This window comes from Mercenaria mercenaria, chromosome 17 (genome assembly GCF_021730395.1).
Source record: "Mercenaria mercenaria strain notata chromosome 17, MADL_Memer_1, whole genome shotgun sequence".
In the NCBI taxonomy this organism is placed as follows: Eukaryota; Metazoa; Mollusca; class Bivalvia; order Venerida; family Veneridae; genus Mercenaria; species Mercenaria mercenaria.
Genome location: NC_069377.1, coordinates 2,865,903 through 2,884,855, shown reverse-complemented (window position 1 = coordinate 2,884,855; position 18,953 = coordinate 2,865,903). Strand labels below are relative to the sequence as shown.

The following is an 18,953-nucleotide window of genomic DNA, read 5'->3' as shown; positions in this document are numbered from 1 at the left end:
TATTGTTGCAGTTTCGCTGATTGACTCAAAATTTGTATTTTTATGTGTCATGACTCATGCATATAAGTTAAAGTAATCAAAATGAGTTCATCAAGAAAGACCCTTTGTTTTCGTATATTAACGATCGTATTCGGCGTTTTGTTGTTGGTAAGTTTGCATGATTCATTATGCTAAAATATGTTCATATCAAATTTACTGTACACACAGTCTGTATTGTACCATTTTCGCATACCAGAGGTTTTCCTTGATTCCCTAGTTGTATCTCTTGAACATTTAGATTTTTTTGTTTGATTAGAATACAGGTGAAAAATTTCAGCCAATCTGCAAGTTTCATGACAAATCCTAGCGAACCAATCAGAATCTGCCGTGAAAAGCGTGTGAATTTTAGTCAGTTTCAGTTTCGATATCATTTTACGAGGAATATTTTAATTTCTTAAGATGAATTACACCCAGTTAGAAGGTATTTTGCTGGGACCAGTGCCAGTGTTAATTCCAGGTTGGCCAAGGGTCCATTAATGAATGATTGATGCGTATTTTACCATTTGGGCACATAAATGTTCACCCTATTGGCCTATAGGGCCCATTGGGCACACACATTTTCAGAAAACAAAATATTCAATTTTTATTTCAAACCGTTTACGATTAGCCATAAGCGCCAACTTCTAGCAGTGACTCTTCCGATGACATAACAGGCCATTTCATTGGTCGATGTAAAACTAGTGGCCAGTCTTCAGTCGCATAACAACAGACAGCCTTCAATGTTGCCATGCAATGGTGGACAGAAAACACAGACGCGATTCGGAGAAAAAAGAAATCCAATTTTACGTTTTTCTCAAAACGTCCGAAAACAGCAGACAACAGAGAACAAAGTCCAAAGACAGATGACTTACAAGTCCTAGACTGCTAAATCCACAGTTTTGAAACAGTAGATTATCATTTTTATTTTTCACCGTTTCTGCCGAACTTGTTCTGGTCCTCCGTCACAACTGAAGTCAAATTGTATACCGAGCGTTATGAATACCGGGGACCATAATGACGATGACGTCGTTAGAATGACATCATTTGTGTTACGCTTTCTGCTGACCTTTCCCGCGATATTCGACATTTTATAAATTACACAACAAAAGTAGAGTTTTACACATGAAATAAAAAGAAAATTTGTTTGTGTCAGTGACATATCAGTTTTATTTCACTCATGAGCACCAAAAAAGTCATTTTCACGCGAAAATATCAGTTTTTGATACTCATTTGTGAAATAAAATTGATATTTCACTGAAACAAACAAATATCCTCTATATCATGGTGAAAGATAGTAAAGTTATCAATATTTACTTGTTGAAAACCAAAAAATTTATTCTACAAGTAAATACATATCTCTGAGCTTGCAATACAATAGACGTCCATGCAGTTGTATTTTGGTCTGCACTGGTTGCTATTCAGTCAGTAAATTTTCAATGAACACCCCTTTGAATCATATTCATAAGTGGTTACTGCCCAAAATGTATGATGGACCAGTCCGTTTTAGAAATTTAGCAAGTAAAGGTTAAACAAATAAAAAAAAACGGATTGAAATACAAAGATTATTTTTACAGTGCTGGCAGGTTACTGTAATAATGATAATACAATGTATTTTTCATATTTACAGTTGATAGGTGCGGCCATACTGGGATTCTCAATCTACTTGAGGGTAGACTATTGGCTCAATCAGTATGTGGGTGCGAGTGAGGAGCTAACCAAATATACTGTAGCTGTATATATCTTCATTGCTACAGGGGCTGTTGTCATTTTATTTTGTGCCATCGGGATATATGGAGCTATCAGACCAGATAAATGTGCACTTATTGTGGTAAGTAGGTTAATAACATATTGATGATACTACTTAGATACTTGAAAGGTACATTCTGTTCGTTTCTATGAAGGACCAATATTTTATGATATGTAATTGTACAGAAAAACTATATATCAGAAATTTGTAAATACAGAACTACAAGATGTTGTATGACTGGTGTCTATAAGGAAATAGGAAATTAACTCATCCTTTTTATGTTGTTAATAAAAAATCTCTTATTCATGCTATTCAGTTAGATGTTATGTAGAACAAAGAGGAATAAAAATGGAAAGAAACTAGTACATGTAGTTTCTATTGTTCTTTAAATTTAAGTGCTCAGGATTGATACAAGGAATTTTTTGGTACTGTACTCAAGATATTGAGAAGAGTGCAAGCGAATACTGGCAGATTGCCATCACTTGAAAAAGGTGGAAAGAATTTGTATAAGTAAAAAAACATATTAAAAATTTTCACATCTGAAATATTAATATACATTTTGTGTATAATTTTTTTTTTGATAGATAGAAAACTGATTTTTATCTAGGCAGAGAACTGATTTTTAGCTAGATTATTCAAAACTGACTTCTACATCAGACTTTTTATTCCTCTATCATGTCCAAGTACCGGTCTTTTTCCCAGAAATACAGTCATTGACTCCTACCTCTCTTAGTATCAAAAAGGCCTTGAAATAACAAGTATTTCCATGTTGCAAAATTATCCTCAAACTTGTTTCAGTGTAAAGGATTCAAACCAAAGGGGAACATGTGTGTATTTCTTTGCTTTCTTGTAATACGTAAGGATTTTCAGCAGTTAAAGTTAACCCTCTGGCAGATAATTACGAAGATAGGTAGTACCGGTAAATTACTTCTGCTGAAATCGCTAGATTTTCTTGCTTGAAATACTTTTTTAATTAAGTCAAATAGTCTGGAAGAAAGCGTAAATTTGATTAACAATTGCCATTTTCACAAAAGATGGTCAATAACAAAGTTTCTAAATATAGCATACATGTAACAAAATCCTGAAGGCAAAACTTTTGTTAGCACATACTGATTACTGTTAAAGCTGAAATTTTCACAATGGTTTAATTTTCACTGTATTCATGAGGCCCCAACAACTCGCGAAAAATTAATCCTTGCATAAATATTCACCATTAGTATAATTCAAATTTGAGTAGAATACCATTTTTTCAATTTCACAAATATTAAACCTCGCAAACTCAAAATTTCAAGTTTGCGAAATTTTGACCCAGCGAAGATATGTCCTTTTACAGTAGATGTTGAAACTAGTTTTATGCTGAGCTAACAAAAGGCCAGATTGTTTATGCTTTTCATTTCAGTATATGGTGTTTTTGCCGCTTGTACTCGGTTTGTTGGTTGGAGGCGGAGTCTATGCATATGTGTATAGAGAAGAGGTATTTTTGGTCGAAAGTTTTTATCAGTATATAAAGTGGATACATTTGTATTTGTTTGTATCCATGGGAGATAAATATATCTTTCAAAGAGAGAAAGTGCCATTTAAATTTTAATAAAGATTCACAGATTGGCAAGAAACTGTCCGCTTTAAGCTCAATAGGGACAGTGTCGATCTACGGATCAAGGAGTTGTGAGTTCGATCCTCAGACGGGCTGTATGTTTTCCATGGCGGTTTGATAAAAGACATTGTGTCTTAAATGAATCATCCTCCACCTCTGATTCATGTGGGGAAGTTGGCAGTTACTTGCGGAGAACAGGTTTGTATTGGTACAGAATCCAGGAATACTGGTTAGGTTAACTGCCCGCCGTTACATAACTGAAATACTGTTGAAAAGTGATGTTAAACCCAAAACAAAACAAACAAAAAACAGATTGGCAAAGGTAAGTGGAAGATATTTTGATCTGACATGTAAATACTTTAGTTTTTCTTTACATTCATTTTCTTTTCAGTAGTTTCTGTTGGGTTTAACATCATACCGACACAGTTATAGGTCATATGGTGACTTTCCAGCTTTGATGGTGGAGGAAGACCACAGGTGCTACTCCATGCATGCTTTCTTTATGGGCAAGCACCTGGGTAGAACCACTGACCTTCTGTTAGCCAGCTGGATGGCTTCTTCTCATGAAGAATTCAAGGCCCTGAGTGAGGCTCGAATGAATATCAGTGTGGGGCAAGTGATTTGAAGTCAGTGATCTTAACAAGGTCCCCTTTCTATTGTTCTATCCAAATGTTTCTGATTATGCCTTTTCACTATCACATGCACATGCTGTTATGATGTCATAATGTCATGATGTCACAATTCTCAAGAGGCATCTCAACAAGTGGCCTCTTAAAGATAAAAAGTTGTAGAATTATTTAAAATTATTGAAAATTATTGGATCAGTATTTACAAGTCAACTATTGATTGTTGTCATTGAGAAGTCTTAAAAAGTACACCATATATTTAATTACTGAGATGTGTCACTTTTTTGAATTAACTAAATTAGATAAATATATACATTACAGATAGAAAATACAATAAAGAATTCAGATTTACTGAAGGAAGTTGTGACAAAGAAATATGGAGTAGATATGCGAGTTACACAGGCAATAGACTTCATGCAGAAAGAGGTATGTGTACAAAAAATTGTGTAAAATCAGTGTCAGTAGATGTATTATTTGCTTAGCAACCTGTGGTATTGTATGTCATGTGACTTTATGCCTCTAATAACCCACTTTGGTAGATAAATAAGTAGATTACAAACTATAAATCATAGAAAGCAAGAGTTTGGGCAAGACAAATGTTATCTCTGACAATTTAATAGAAGATAGTTTTTAAAGCCATTTGTGAGGCTCCTTGGAGTTGTTGGAAAGCAAGGTCAAAGTACAGATTGAGCAACACTTTCCTATCCAAATGTTTTTAGCTCACCTGAGCACAGTGCTCAAGGTGAGCTTTTGTGATCGCCTTGTGTCCGTCGTCCGTCTGTCAGTTGTCGTCAACAATTGGCTGTTAACACTCTAAAGGTCACAATTTTGGCCTAATCTTAATGAAACTTGGTCAGAATGTTACCCTCAATAAAATCTTGGATGAGTTCGATATTGGGTCATTTGGGGTCAAAAACTAGGTCACCGGGTCAAATCAAAGAAAAAGCTTGTTAACACTCTAGAGGTCACAATTTTGGCCCAATCTTAATGAAACTTGGTCAGAGTGTTACCCTTAAGAAAATCTTGGATGAGTTTGATATTGGGTCATCTGGGGTCAAAAACTAGGTCACCGGGTCAAGTCAAAGGAGAAGCTTGTTAACACTCTAGAGGTCACAATTTTGACCCGATCTTAATGAAACTTGGTCAGAATGTTGCGCTCATTAAAATCTTGGACGAATACGTTATTGGGTCATCTGGGATCAAAAACTAGGTCACCAGGTCAAATCAAAGGAAAAGCTTGTTAATACTGTAGAGGCCACATTTATGACTGTATCTTCATTAAACTTGGTCAGAATGTTAATCTTGATGATCTCAAAGTCCAGTTTGAATCTGGGTCATGTAGGGTCAAAAACTAGGTCACCAGGTCAAATGAAAGGAAAAGTTAGTTAATACTCTAGAGGCCACATTTATGACCATATCTTAATGAAACTTGGTCAGAATGTTAATCTTGATGATCTATAGGCCAGATTCAAATCTTGGTCAGATGGGGTCAAAAACTAAGTCACCGGGTCAAATCAAAGGAAAAGCTTGTTGATACTCTAGAGGCCACATTTATGACTGTATCTTCATGAAACTTAGTCTGAATGTTAATCTTGATGATCTTTAGGTCAAGTTCGAATCTGGGTCATGTGGGGTCAAAAACTAGGTCACCGGGTTAAATCAAAGGAAAAGTAAGATAACACTTTAGAGGCCACATTTATGACCAAATCTTAATGAAACTATCTTGATGATCTTTAGGTCAGGTGAGTGACACAGGGCCTTCATGGCCCTCTTGTTTTTTAATTCCCGAATCCTGATTGCAAGTAATGTTTTCTTTCCCAGCTAAAATTGCCGAAGTTTTAAAAAAGTTGTTTCTTTTTCAACCAAGACTGTACCTATGAAACCCTAAATATTTGAAACACAAGACATAATACTAACTGAATGCATTGATGACCATTTTTTTCGTAAATGTAAATTTTATAGAAATACGACTTTTTAACAATTCCCAATTGGGACGTTTTATCATGTTTATGATGCATTTTTCCCAATTGTAAAGGTGCCGGTCCCATCCCAAGTCAGTGGGCAAACCCCTGTATATCAGATGTTTCATGCTCTTTAAAGTAACATATTATAGTTTCATATTAGAAAAGATATGTTGTTCAGCACAGACAGCAGAGCAGAATGTAACAGGCCTTTGCTACCTAAAACTTGTATTTGTAGGGAATTAAAAAGCTTAAAGCTTGCTTGTGTTGCTGTTGAACTTAAATTTTGCGGGAGTTTGCTGCTACATGTACATGTATGTAGTTGGAAATTTACTGTAACTGTTAAAAATGTCTAACGGTACTTTTTGTCAGCAAATCTTATGATACAGTTGAATGTTAGGATAAATTTTCAATTTCATTTGATGAAATCCGTATTATTTTATACCCTTCTAATATTTGTTCATCAAATGATTTACTAGTATGTCCGATTTCTGTGATTTGTGCCACTCTCAGATTTCTGCGTTCTTTACAATTTCAGCTCAGTTGCTGTGGAGGCATGTCATTTACAGATTATAAACTGTCAGTATGGTCGCAGGATTACGATCCCAACGTTGAGGTAGACGGTCGTGAAGACAAAGCACCAAAGACCTGTTGCAAAGATTATAAGAGATACGAGGATGTAAACTCGCCACCATATAAATACTGTCAGATGTATGTTTCAGCCCCAGGTACTGAGGCAAACCCGTTAAAGGATGTTAATGATAACATTCACCAAAAGGTATGATTTTTCCCTGTAAGGGGACACAATTCTTACTGTTTTTAGCTCACCTGTCACATAGTGACAAGGTGAGCTTTTGTGATCACCCTTCGTCCGTCAGCAGTCCAAGCGTCCGTCCGTGCATGCGTGCGTCAACAATTTCTTGTCTGCACGATAGTGGTTTCTTTTATGATTTTATTTTAACCAAACTTACACACAACTTGTATCACCATAAGATCTTGGTTCCTTTCTTGAACTGGCCAGATTCCGATATGGGTTCCAGAGTTATGGCTCCTGAAAGGGCCAAAATTAGCTCTTTTGACCTTGTCTGCACAATAGCAGCTTTATTTATACTTGATTTTTACCAAACTGGCACACAACTTGTATCACCATAAGATCTTGGTTCCTTTCTTGAACTTGCCAGATTCCGATATGGGTTCCAGAGTTATGGCCCCTGAAAGGGCCAGAATTAGCTATTTTAACCTTGTCTGCACAATAGCAGCCTTATTTATGATTTTATTTTAACCAAACTTGCACACAACTTGTATCACTATAAGATCTTGGTTCCTTTTTTGAACTGGCGAAATTCCATTATGGGTTCCAGAGTTATGGCCCCTGAAAGGGCCAGAATTAGCTATTTTGACCTTGTCTGCACAATAGAAGCTTCATTTATGATTTGAATTTAATCAAACTTACACAAAACTTGAGTCACCATAAGATCTCGGTTCCTTTTTTAAACCGGCCAGATCCCTTAATGTGTTCCAGAGTTATGGCCCCTGAAATGGCCAAAATTAGCTATTTTGACCTTGTCTGCACAATAGCAGCTTCATTATAATTTGATTTTAACCAAACTTGCACACAACTTGTATTACCACAAGATCTTGGTTCCTTTCTTGAACTGGCCAGATTCCATCAGGGGTTCCAGAGTTATGGCCCCTTAAAGGTCCAAAATTGGCTATTTTGGCTTTTGCAGCCATATAGATACTTCATTTATGGTTTTATTTGATACAAACTTCCAAAATATCTTCAACAACAATAAATCTTGGATTCCATGACAAATCAGATCCAATCGTAGGTTCCAGAGTTATTTTATATCTGATTACCTCCCCTGATTGTAATCAAAATGGATTTATATCAGTAAGTACTTATAGGACTTATTTGAAATTTCATTATTGTCATTAGTTGGACTGAGCCAATCAGGGTAGATAACTATGGACTGATTTTATGTCAAATTACCTGCCTTTATTTCAAATTAAAATGGGTATATCTCCGTAACTAATGAAGATACTGATCTGAATTTCATTTATGTCAACAGATTTATTTGGCAGATCCTTCTTTTGTTCACTTACAATAATTTTTTTTTTTAATTACTTCCCTTTTACGTTACTATAAATAGCTTATTTTTAGTAACTTTTTTATTATTGGCCGTAGGGAAAAACCGAGACCACTTTTCTGTGGTACAACATGGATGGTACCTCCAATTTCTAGGTGTATTTTGACATATCTGTACCTTGTAAGAATTTTTTTTCTTTTTGGTTAAATTTCTTCTCTTTGTTGTTCCTGTCCTTTGTGGACTTAGATATTTTTTCTGAGGACCTTCTTGTCCTCAAGTGCAATGATAACAGGTGAGCGATATAGGGCCATCATGGCCCTCTTGTCTTTGTTTAAGTAGTACAATGTATATTACCTTTCCTTTCATAATTTTTGTTTGACGATATTGCTATATAAACTGGTATTTTTGTTATGGAGAGGTAAAAATAGGTATTTTTGTCTCATAAATAAATCTCTAACAGAATACATATAAAAAGAGGTTTATGTCTCAAAATATTGGTTTAATGTGATTTACCAACTTAAAGAAATTATGTTGTGCAGGTTTAGAAATGCATATCAATGTGCATGGACTAGTGGCCTGTCCACTTGCTTAGTTTTTTGTGCATGTGCAGTGGTCACTTGTCAATGTAAATGTCAACCAATAAAATATGATTAAACTTAATATCAGTGTGCAGCTTCGCAGAATTTGAAGTATGTGTCATTAAATAAGATTTTACCATTGTTAAATGTACATTACTGCAGGGTTGTGGGGAAGCTTTTGTGCAGTTAGTTCAGGAGAACATTGGTATAGCAGCAGCCATAGCCTTCAGTATAGTTGCTGTATTGGTAAGAAATACTTAACACAACATTCTGCTTCCATTTTAAGAATAGTAAAGTTTATAAAAAAGTAGTCGTCCAGATGGCTGTTCGGTGTATGTACATATGTGCCTGCAGGCGTGTGTCCGTACGTCCGGATTTGTTTGTCCGGACCATAACTTTGACATGCATGGAGCAATCTTGTTTTAAATTTAGTTGTGCTGTTGTCCTGTAGTGGTCAGTTTGCAATGTAATATGGAAGTACTTTTTGAAATATTAACGACAGGTCATTTATTAAAAAGTGGTGAGAATTTCGTAATAAAACTTTCTCTAGAACATGACTGTACTTGAAAATGGAATTATATGATTTTGACCAGAAATTCTTATCAAAATAAACATTGTTTGAGATACAGTCAATGTGTCAAAATTTTTAAATAGAATAAAAAGAAATTTTGTAAATACATTTGTAAAATGTTGACTTGAGATAAGTATTTAAAGTGTTAATACGTACCTTTGAAAACTAGGTCAATAGGTCAAATAATAGAAAAACCTTGTGACCTGTCTAGAGACCATATTTTTCAATGGATCTTCATGAAAATTGGTCAGAATTTTTATCTTGATAATATCTAGGTCAAGTTCAAAACTGGGTCACATGAGCTCAAAAACTAGGTCACTATGTCAAATAATAGATAAAACAACGTCATACTCAAAACTGGGTCATGTGGGAAGAGGTGAGCGATTCAGGACCATCATTGTCCTCTTGTTTAAATTTAGCCGAGCTGTTGTCCTGTAGCGGTCAGTTTGCACTGTAATATAGAAATACTATTTACATGTATTTCATGCTTTTATTTAAATAAAATGACAGGTTATTTATTAAAAAAAAGTCACTCGTTCAAATGGTGAGAATTTCATAATATAACTTTCACTAAAACAGGATTGTGCTTGAAAGTGGATGAATATGAATTTGGCCAGAAATTCTAACTGGAATTTACCTTGTTTGAGATACAGTCAATATGTCAAAATTTTTATATAGAATAAGAAATTATTTTTTAGCTCGACTATTCATAGAATAGTAGAGCTATTGGACTCGCCCATGCGTCGGCGTCCGCGTCGGCGTCCGCGTCGGCGTCCGCGTCCGCGTCCCGATTTGGTTAAGTTTTTGTATGTAAGCTGGTATCTCAGCAACCACTTGTGGGAATGGATTAAAACTTCACACACTTATTCACTGTGATAAACTGACTTACATTGCACAGGTTCCATAACTCTGTTTTGCTTTTTTACAAAATTATGCCCCTTTTTTGACTTAGAAATTTTTGGTTAAGGTTTTGTATGTAAGCTTGTATCTCAGTAACCACTTGTGGGAATGGATTGAAACTTCACACACTAATTTACTGTGATAAACTGACTTACATTGCACAGGTTCCATAACTCTATTTTGCTTTTTTACAAAATTATGCCCCTTTTTCGACTTAGAATTTTTTGGTTAAGGTTTTGTATGTAAGCTGGTATCTCAGTACTCACTAATGGGAATGGATTGAAACTTCACACACTTGTTCACTGTCATGATCTGACATGCACAAAGCAGGTCCCATAACTTTATTTTGATTTTTTACAAAATTATGCCCCTTTTTCAACATAGAAATTTTTGGTTAAGTTTTTGTATGTAAGCTGGTATCTCAGTATCCACTAATGGGAAAGGATTGAAACTTCACACACTAGTTCACTTTCATGATATGACGTGCAGTGCAAAGGGTCAATAACTCAACTTTGCATTTTACAAAATTATGCCCCTTTTTCAACTTAGGAGTTTTTGGGTTAAATTCTTATATGTAAGCTGGTATCTCAGTACCCACTAATGGGAATGGATTGAAACTTCATACACTTGTCCACTGTCATGAGCTGATAAGCACTATGCAGGTTCCATAACCCTATTTTACTTTTTTACTAAATTATGCCCCTTTTTCGACTTTCTTATTCATTCAAGCGACAAGGCTGTTAAATAGTCGAGCGTTGCTGTCCTCCGACAGCTCTTGTTTATAAATGGAATGTAAACTTGAGGTCAGTATTTAAATTGATATTGTTTCAGATTATTGCAATTATTTTTTGCGCCCTACTCCTGTTCTTCATGAGAAAATCGCCACCCCTTAGGGAAGACGATGTAGTGTACGAGATGGCGAGAACACAGGAGAAATCACCTTACCCCGCCCGAGGTGGACCATATGCTAACCTTTACCAAAGTTAAAACTTCATACGCACATACACACAAACACACACATATGATATATATGCCATTCAACATAACAGACTGTGATTGGATGAAAGATCCATTGTCATGGCAACAATGGAAAGAAAATCATATGACGAAAAAAATCTTACATAATTACAACATAAAGGAGAACCATCGAAATCATATAAATCATGTGACTTACTATGGTGCAGAAAACTAAATAGAAGAAAGAATGGATTATTCATCTTGGAAGAAAGAGTAACTGTATGAGAAAACAGTTCCCATGTATCAACGGAATAGATGAATCGTATAAGCTAAGGATTAGAAGAACTATTACAACCAATATTTGTTATGTTTTTTTAATGGGATCAAATTTCCTTGAACCAATTTTGTAAATTTTCTTTTTGGGAACAATTTAACCATTTCCCTTTATTTTGTTTTTTATTCCAAGGTTTAATGTGTTGTGTAGTCTGCTGTATGCCAGAAAGAAGTCCCCATTTAGTGCAATCATGATGTATATTTCCTTACGTAGATTGTAGGTTAGCGGTTAGTGATAGAAATTGTTTTTTACCAAGTGTGTTTTTTACCAGCAATTTTTGAACCCATTTTACCATATATATTCCACTGATCTCTGCGAAAAAGAAATACATGACATTTTGTCTTCGTTTTCAAGATTTGATTTTATTTTTGTAATTTTCCTGGTTTGAGAGTTGTGTCTCTCTAATCACATTTGAGAAATGTTCCTAGTTTAAGACTTGTTCTCATTCATGAAGCCTTTTTATTTCTCAGACTTGTTCTCAAGATTCTAAATTCTTTTTATTTCTCAACATGTTTTTCTAGATATTGACGCTTCATTTTTATCATGGTAAAATTTTTAACATATTTATACGAAAGGGTGGTTTTATTTTGGTAATATTTAACATTTATCTTATGACAAAATATATTCCACTTGAAAAAAAAAACAAAAAACAAAAAGTTGAATTCATGGAATGAACATTTTGAAAGTAAGAAACTGTTCAAGAATGTATTAAAAGAACATAAGTAAGTGATGAAACATTGACCAGCTAGTAGGAAATCATGTTCAAAATATTGAAGTAAGTGAACTTTATATTTGTTCACTTTCTTTTCACAGTTGTAGTCTCCCTTTAACCCTAACTCTGCTAAATTTCTATCATGAACTTGTCCACCTTCCAATTTGGACAGTACCATTAACTGTTAAAAGGGGTGCTTACAAAAAAGGTATTGACTGAATAGCGAATAGTGCAGATCATGATCAGACTGCACAGATGTACAGGCTGGTCATGATTACACTAGTCGCAAAGGCAGAACCAATCGTGTCCAGCATGGTAAGGGTTAACCATAACGTAAAAAAAAGATACATTGTTGATACCTAACAGGTAGTATGTACATATTGACCTGATACACAGTTGAAACGGTGGTTGTGTTTATTTTTGCTAAACATCGTTTGCTGTGTTAGTGCGGGTTCAAGTCCTGGTTTAGCCAAAAACACTTGGTAATGCAGAACGATAATCCTTTCTGCATTGCATAAAAGTTCTTATATCCCATTTTCCTGTTGTAGCTATTTGATTTCTAATTGCTCACACAGTTTTTGTTATACACTTTGTAAATTTGTCTTGGCTATGGGATAGATATGGTATTTTGTGTTGGAATATTATGTGTAAATATCTTACAGGCCTAGCTTATATTTTTTTGTATTTTTATTTTTTACTTACATGGTATGAAGGCCTTAAAGTTGGGACAGAAGTCTTTTATGTGTATATATTTGTTAAGTCTAGTCTTGTTTTTAAGATAACAAACCTCACAGCTTGTTTGTGTTATGTCTGTTTAACAGCCAATTACGTTTCACTGTTGTTTTTTTATGATACTAAAAGGGAATCCTTTGAAATTGTACTAGAAAAACACTTTATATTTCAATGTAACAGCTAGTTACTTTCTACTGGTTAAACTTGAAAAGTTATGCTTATACATGATTTTTTTTTTAGTCTCTGCATTTCTTCTGAAAGAAGAGGGCCAAATGTTCAGGTCTCCTACATCAGAATACTTTCCCCTCACTGTTATGGGTATAAAACCCCTCAAGGGATGTAGAATTCTTCCATGTGAGGAAGCATTCTAGCTGGCATTTGGAAGATTGAGGTGTCTACCTACTGTAAAAGCACGTGTTTTTGCTGGGTCAAAATTTTGCGAATTCGAAATTTTTTATTATGTTTGCGAGGTTTAATATTTGTGAAATTGTAAAAATGGTATCCTACTTGAATTTGCATTATACTGTTGGTTGAAATTTACGCGAGGATTAATTTTCGCAAGATATAGGGCCTCGAGAATATAGCAAAAGTTAAACCCTCGCGAAAATTTCTGCTTTTACAGTATGTCCAGGCCCTTATCTGAAATAATGCCTGGGGAGACACGTGGTCTTTCCCCGCCCCCTTTCCCATTATAAGCTGGGTAGATGCTGTATGGGTGTAACTTTAAACCAGACAAACTGTGAACAAAATAACCAGAAAGCAACTAGATGTAATGACTTGAAGTAGAGTGTTTTCTAGTACATATATGTTTGGTTTTGTTTAATGTAACAAAAGGATCTGATTATACAGAGATAGAGCTTCAGTGTACAATGCTAGTTAGATTAGCTTTATACATTTTTTAAACCATTCAGTTTCATTTAATGTTGATATTTTGTCTGTGAACATGCATTACAGAGAATAGTGGTAATATGTAACCCTGAAGTTTTTTTTTAGATTTCATAATATAATAATACACACAGATTAATAGATAAAACTGGCAACAATGTAAAGCTAAGTTGACTGCAATCATACTCAGATTGGCCTATTATAATTTTAACCCCTACCATGCTAAACTTCTATAATAGACTAGTCCATCTTCCAATTTAGACTGTACCATTAACTGTTAAAAGGGGTGCTTACCCAAAACATACTTACTGAATAGCAAACAGTGCAGATCATGATCAGACTGCATGGATGTGCAGGCTGATCATGATCTACACTGGTCGCAAAGGCAAAACCAATTGTGTCCAGCATGGTAAGGGTTAAGTCGAAGTGCTATTTCAAATATTGGAACAACATAATAGTTCTGTAATTAATGGTAAAATATTTATATATTCTTTGCACAAAATAGTATTATTTATTATATTAATTTTAACATGTACTCTGTTATAATCCTTTTTGAAAATTGCAAAGAACTGTTTTTAGAAAAATATGCAAAAAATGTTAAGTTCAGATGTTAGTAGTTCTGAAAACAAGCTTTAGTTTACTTGTTTTATTTATTACAATAATTTATTTGTATTTACTCATCAAAAATTCATATTCATTCAAGCATCCATGTTTTACAGCATTTTTTGCACATAAGGTTTAGAAATCATAGAAAGAAAGTATTGCCATATAGAACTACGACACAAATGATATGTTACATAGACATAATACCTAGAAAGTCTTTGGCAGTTTCATACTTGTGTTCATAGCTGCTGATGTGGTTGTCAAATTTAGAGGGGGGTTGTACTCCGCTTTCTATTTTATTTGTTTTGTCTGTAGGGTTTTTTTCCTAATAAAAACTTTCCATTACCATCAATTGTAAGAAAAATATAATGTTCCAGTTGTACAGTTTCATTGTGAGCAAAATTTAGTAGGAAGTCCGAATAAAATGAAATCTGCCAGAATCTGTCAGGGTTTGACATGTACAAATTTGAAAAAATTAAAAGGGAGGACCCCTCTATCCAACCTTCATACTCTTTCTAAAAACAAGATGACCATTTTATTGAAAACAACATTGATCACATAGACAAAAAATGTAAACAACAACACTGATCAGTCTTAGTAATGGTTGTGCCCGTGGACTTGAAGCCATAAAGCATGTTAGCAAAGTACACATGCCTCGATAGCCTAGTGGTAGAACATCCGCTTTGAGTGCGGGAGGTTGTGTGTTCCATCCCGCGTCATACCAAAGACATGAAAAATGGTACCGGTAGCTCTCTTGCTTGGTGCTCAGCATTAAAAGGGAAACTGGCCTCTTCTCTCTTACCCTCATATACCACATAAACAGAAATATAATATGCTTGTAAAGACAACATAAATGTTGTGTTTATATTTCATGTATGAAGCTGGTTGGTTCCCTGTCAGTTCAGGTTGCTTAAACATCAAAGTGTGAGACTACCCGTGATGCATTTCATGCAACCTTTTGTTTAATCTATGGATCTGTAGAAATAAGTACAATAAAAGCTCACTTTGAAACGGTCTTTAGATAGAAGGGAGTTTTTGTAAATTTTGATTTATTTTAGTTTTAATTAAGTGGTGAATGGATCATGTGATTGATTAATTCATCTTGTGACAGATTGATTGATAGATCAATCATGTGATTTATTTATTGCCTCTACTTTCAAAAAGAAAAAGTGTTAAAACGACTATTAAACTGTATTACTAGTCTTGCAGTTGTAAAATCTATTTAAGATTAAATTTCTGTTGCAATATTAGATAAATTTGGTATTTAATTTGTATTTTCTATTTTTTAATTTTACAGAGTAGTGACTGTGTATTATTTTATAACAATATTATGTATTGTGAAAATTTTTACCATTTTAACCATTTGTGTGCCATTTTCTTCATACATGTATGTCACTGTATAATGTGTTGTTAACGATATTCCATGTGTTGTATGTTTTATCAGTGTCAGTCATATGTCATACACATGTCAACATTTTTATAACTGCATCAGTTGTGATTTTTTACGCATTTACATGTTTACATGTTCATTTTCGGAACTTTCATATTTATGTATTTAGAATGTGTTGTGGATTTGAATTCTTTAAATGTTGTTCCATCTTGGCGCCATCTATTCTATACTGTTTTTTTAGGTCTTATATACAAAGTATATGGAGAGCTATCCTATGCGCCCCGGTGTTTGCGTCTGCAACCATGCATTTTGTCCCTTTTGTAGTAAGTTAATGTTTTGGTACACTTTTACCCATTCTCTGTTATTACTAGATACATTTGACTCGGATTTAAGCTATTGTCCAATATCTTCATCCATATTGGAGTCATTAAACACTACAGTGATAACTCCATCTTCCTTAGAAGTGCCCTATTTCACTATCCAGCATCGAAGTTGTCGAGCATGCTGTCTCCTGTGACAGTTGTAGGTATACATGTCTCATGTTAATTGGGTCAGTTGACTGCTAAGATCATAATATGTAAACTCTGTGTGTTTTTTTTTTTTCAATGGATGAAAAATCTATTTGGCCCAAATCAAATATTATTTTACTTCTAGAGCACTGATGTAAGATTTGTTGACATTCTGCAAATAAAAGGATGACCCTAGTAAAGCGTTGTATCTACTCTTATTTGTTCCCAGTCTCTCCTTGTCTGAACTAATTATTTGTGAGGAAATGGTTAGAAAATCAGAAATCACTTGTCATCAAAGATAGTTAAAAAAAAAATTATATTAAACACAACACAAAGAAAATAATTGCAGTAATGCCTGCAGTAACAGGATTTAGATTCAGTTGGGAAAATCATTTTCTTTGCATTTAGTGACGTGTATGGGGATTGTCTTAATTTTTCTTACAGTATTGTTCTTTGATTTCAGACTGTACAGCCCCGTGGGAAATCTATGCTTAAAGGATATTAACACATTTTATTTTTGGTTCCGATATTGCAGGTTGTAAAATAACACATTCATTCTAGGTTTAAAGATAAAACTTAGCACATAGAGGCAGACATAAACTTTTCAAGTTTAACTGTAAAATCATTTAATTTTGTGGGCATGAAATTTCATGGTTTTGACCAAAATGGCAATTTCGTGAGGATATGAATTCATGGATTTCAACATTTGAACATAAAATGAATGGGAATTTTACTTGTTCGTTGGGATTAAATTTCATGGATTGACTCAACCACGAAATCAACGAAAGTTAGTCTGCCACGAATATTAATGATTTCACAGTATACTGTCTGCTTAACACCCACCTCTTTTAGTTTTTAGTCAGATTTGACCTTTATTTCAGTACAAATGTTAAAGTAAAAATATGAAATCACTCTGCTAATGGAATTCTGAATTGCAGCATTATGGAGTTGCTTTGCTGTAGCTGACTGCGCGATCTTAAACATTTTCTTTTCTCTTTATGAAGCAAATGTATGGATGTCTAGTGAAAAATAAGTCAGCGAGTGAGTGAAATTTTAGATAGTACACCTTTTTTGTCTCAAAAATGACTGAATTTTATACAAAACAAAGAACTATTTCTTCTATTGTATATGTATGAGGGAGACAACTCTAATTGTATCCAGAGTCAGTAGTTTAAACAGACATTCTCAGAGTGTACAATGGTGCTGCGTATAGTTTTATTATACATTTTTGATGATTCATATGAAAATAGTTTTAAGTTGTTTTCAATTTTCATCACATTACAAGGAAAAAAGCTCACGATAAATAAATGTAGTAAATCTATTCCACTAGTTACATGATAAACAACTTTTGGTTTGTTGTTTTCTCAAATTGTTTTAAATATTTAAAGACAAGTTAGTCTGCAAAAGAATATCTGAGAAGGTACTTTGCTTTTATGAAGCACATATTTTTTTCTGGCAACCAATGATTTAATGTTACTGCTAACTGACAAGTGTTTTTACTTTTCTTTTGGTTGGTTCTTGATGTAGTCCTGTTTGGCGCCAGATAACCTATACTGTGTTGGTGCGCCGTAAAGCCCAAATAAATAAATGATTATGTAAAGTTTAATGTGGTATCTAATGTAAGTAACTATATTTATATGTATGTAACCAGTTAAAAACTTCGTTATCGGATTCTAATGGCAAAGAATGAATCAATTTGCTGTTATCATTTTATATTAGATTCTACTGTGTTATATGTTCAAAATTTTATTGTACACATTTGCGGAGAAAATTTGTTAACATCTCAGGTTAAGTACTGTAAATGTCAACACAGCTTAAATATGAGTTACATAATGATGTCTCCCACACCACTGAGGTGGGAGACATATTGATTTACTCCTGTCTGTGTGTCCGTTTCTCACAAATCTTCTCTGCACTCTAAGTCGAACATTTCTCATCTGATCTTCACCAAACTTGACCATAAGTCCTCTGCCAAGTTCGATAACTGGCCAAATCAGCTCAGGCACTTTGGAATTATGGCCTTTGAATTACTGAACCGAGTGGCCCTTAAATCATTAAACCAAAAATTACTGAACCAAAAACTTACTCCTGAAGTATACTTTTCTGAACCAAAACTTACTCCTGAAGTGTACTTTTTTTAGCTCACCTGTCACAAAGTGACAAGGTGAGCTTTTGTGATCACGCAGCGTCCGTCGTCCGTGCGTGCGTGCGTGCGTCAGTCCGTAAACTTTTGCTTGTGACCACTCTGGAGGTCACATTTTTCATGGGATCTTTATGAAATTTGGTCAGAATGTTCATCTTGATGATATCTGGGTCAAGTTCGAAACTGGGTCACGTGGCTTCAAAAACTAGGTCAGTAGGTCTAAAAATAGAAAAACCTTGTGACCTCTCTAGAGGCCATATATTTCACAAGATCTTCATGAAAATTGGTCAGAATGTTCACCTTGATGATATCTAGGTCAAGTTTGAAACTGGGTCACGTGCCTTCAAAAACTAGGTCAGTAGGTCAAATAATAGAAAAACCTTGTGACCTCTCTAAAGGCCATATTTTTCATGGGATCTTTATGAAAGTTGGTCTGAATGTTCATCTTGATGATATCTACGTCAAGTTCGAAACTGGGTCACGTTCCGTCAAAAACTAGGTCAGTAGGTCAAATAATAGAAAAACCTTGTGACCTCTTTAGAGGCCATATTTTTCATGGGATCTGTATGAAAGTTGGTCTGAATGCTTATCTTGATGATGTCT

General features: G+C 34.5%; 1 protein-coding gene across 1 annotated transcript; it reads left to right on the top strand.

Moving 5' to 3' along the window:
* Positions 1–6: 6 nt before the first annotated feature.
* On the top strand, positions 7–17,670 carry LOC123537442 (tetraspanin-1-like). Its single transcript, XM_053528784.1, has 7 exons — positions 7–147; positions 1,646–1,846; positions 3,165–3,239; positions 4,307–4,411; positions 6,485–6,724; positions 8,777–8,860; positions 10,917–17,670. The coding sequence occupies exons 1-7, from the start codon at positions 82–84 to the stop codon at positions 11,070–11,072; spliced, it is 927 nt and encodes a 308-aa protein (XP_053384759.1). The 5' UTR covers positions 7–81; the 3' UTR covers positions 11,073–17,670.
* The last annotated feature ends 1,283 nt before the right edge of the window (positions 17,671–18,953 follow it).

Bases quoted from the DNA above. Each gene is read 5' to 3' on its own strand.
- LOC123537442 (XM_053528784.1), top strand. From the start codon at position 82: ATGAGTTCATCAAGAAAGACCCTTTGTTTTCGTATATTAACGATCGTA. The intron at 6,725-8,776 runs GTATGATTTTTC...ACATTACTGCAG, and splicing joins ATGATAACATTCACCAAAAG to GGTTGTGGGGAAGCTTTTGT. The intron at 8,861-10,916 runs GTAAGAAATACT...ATATTGTTTCAG, and splicing joins TCAGTATAGTTGCTGTATTG to ATTATTGCAATTATTTTTTG.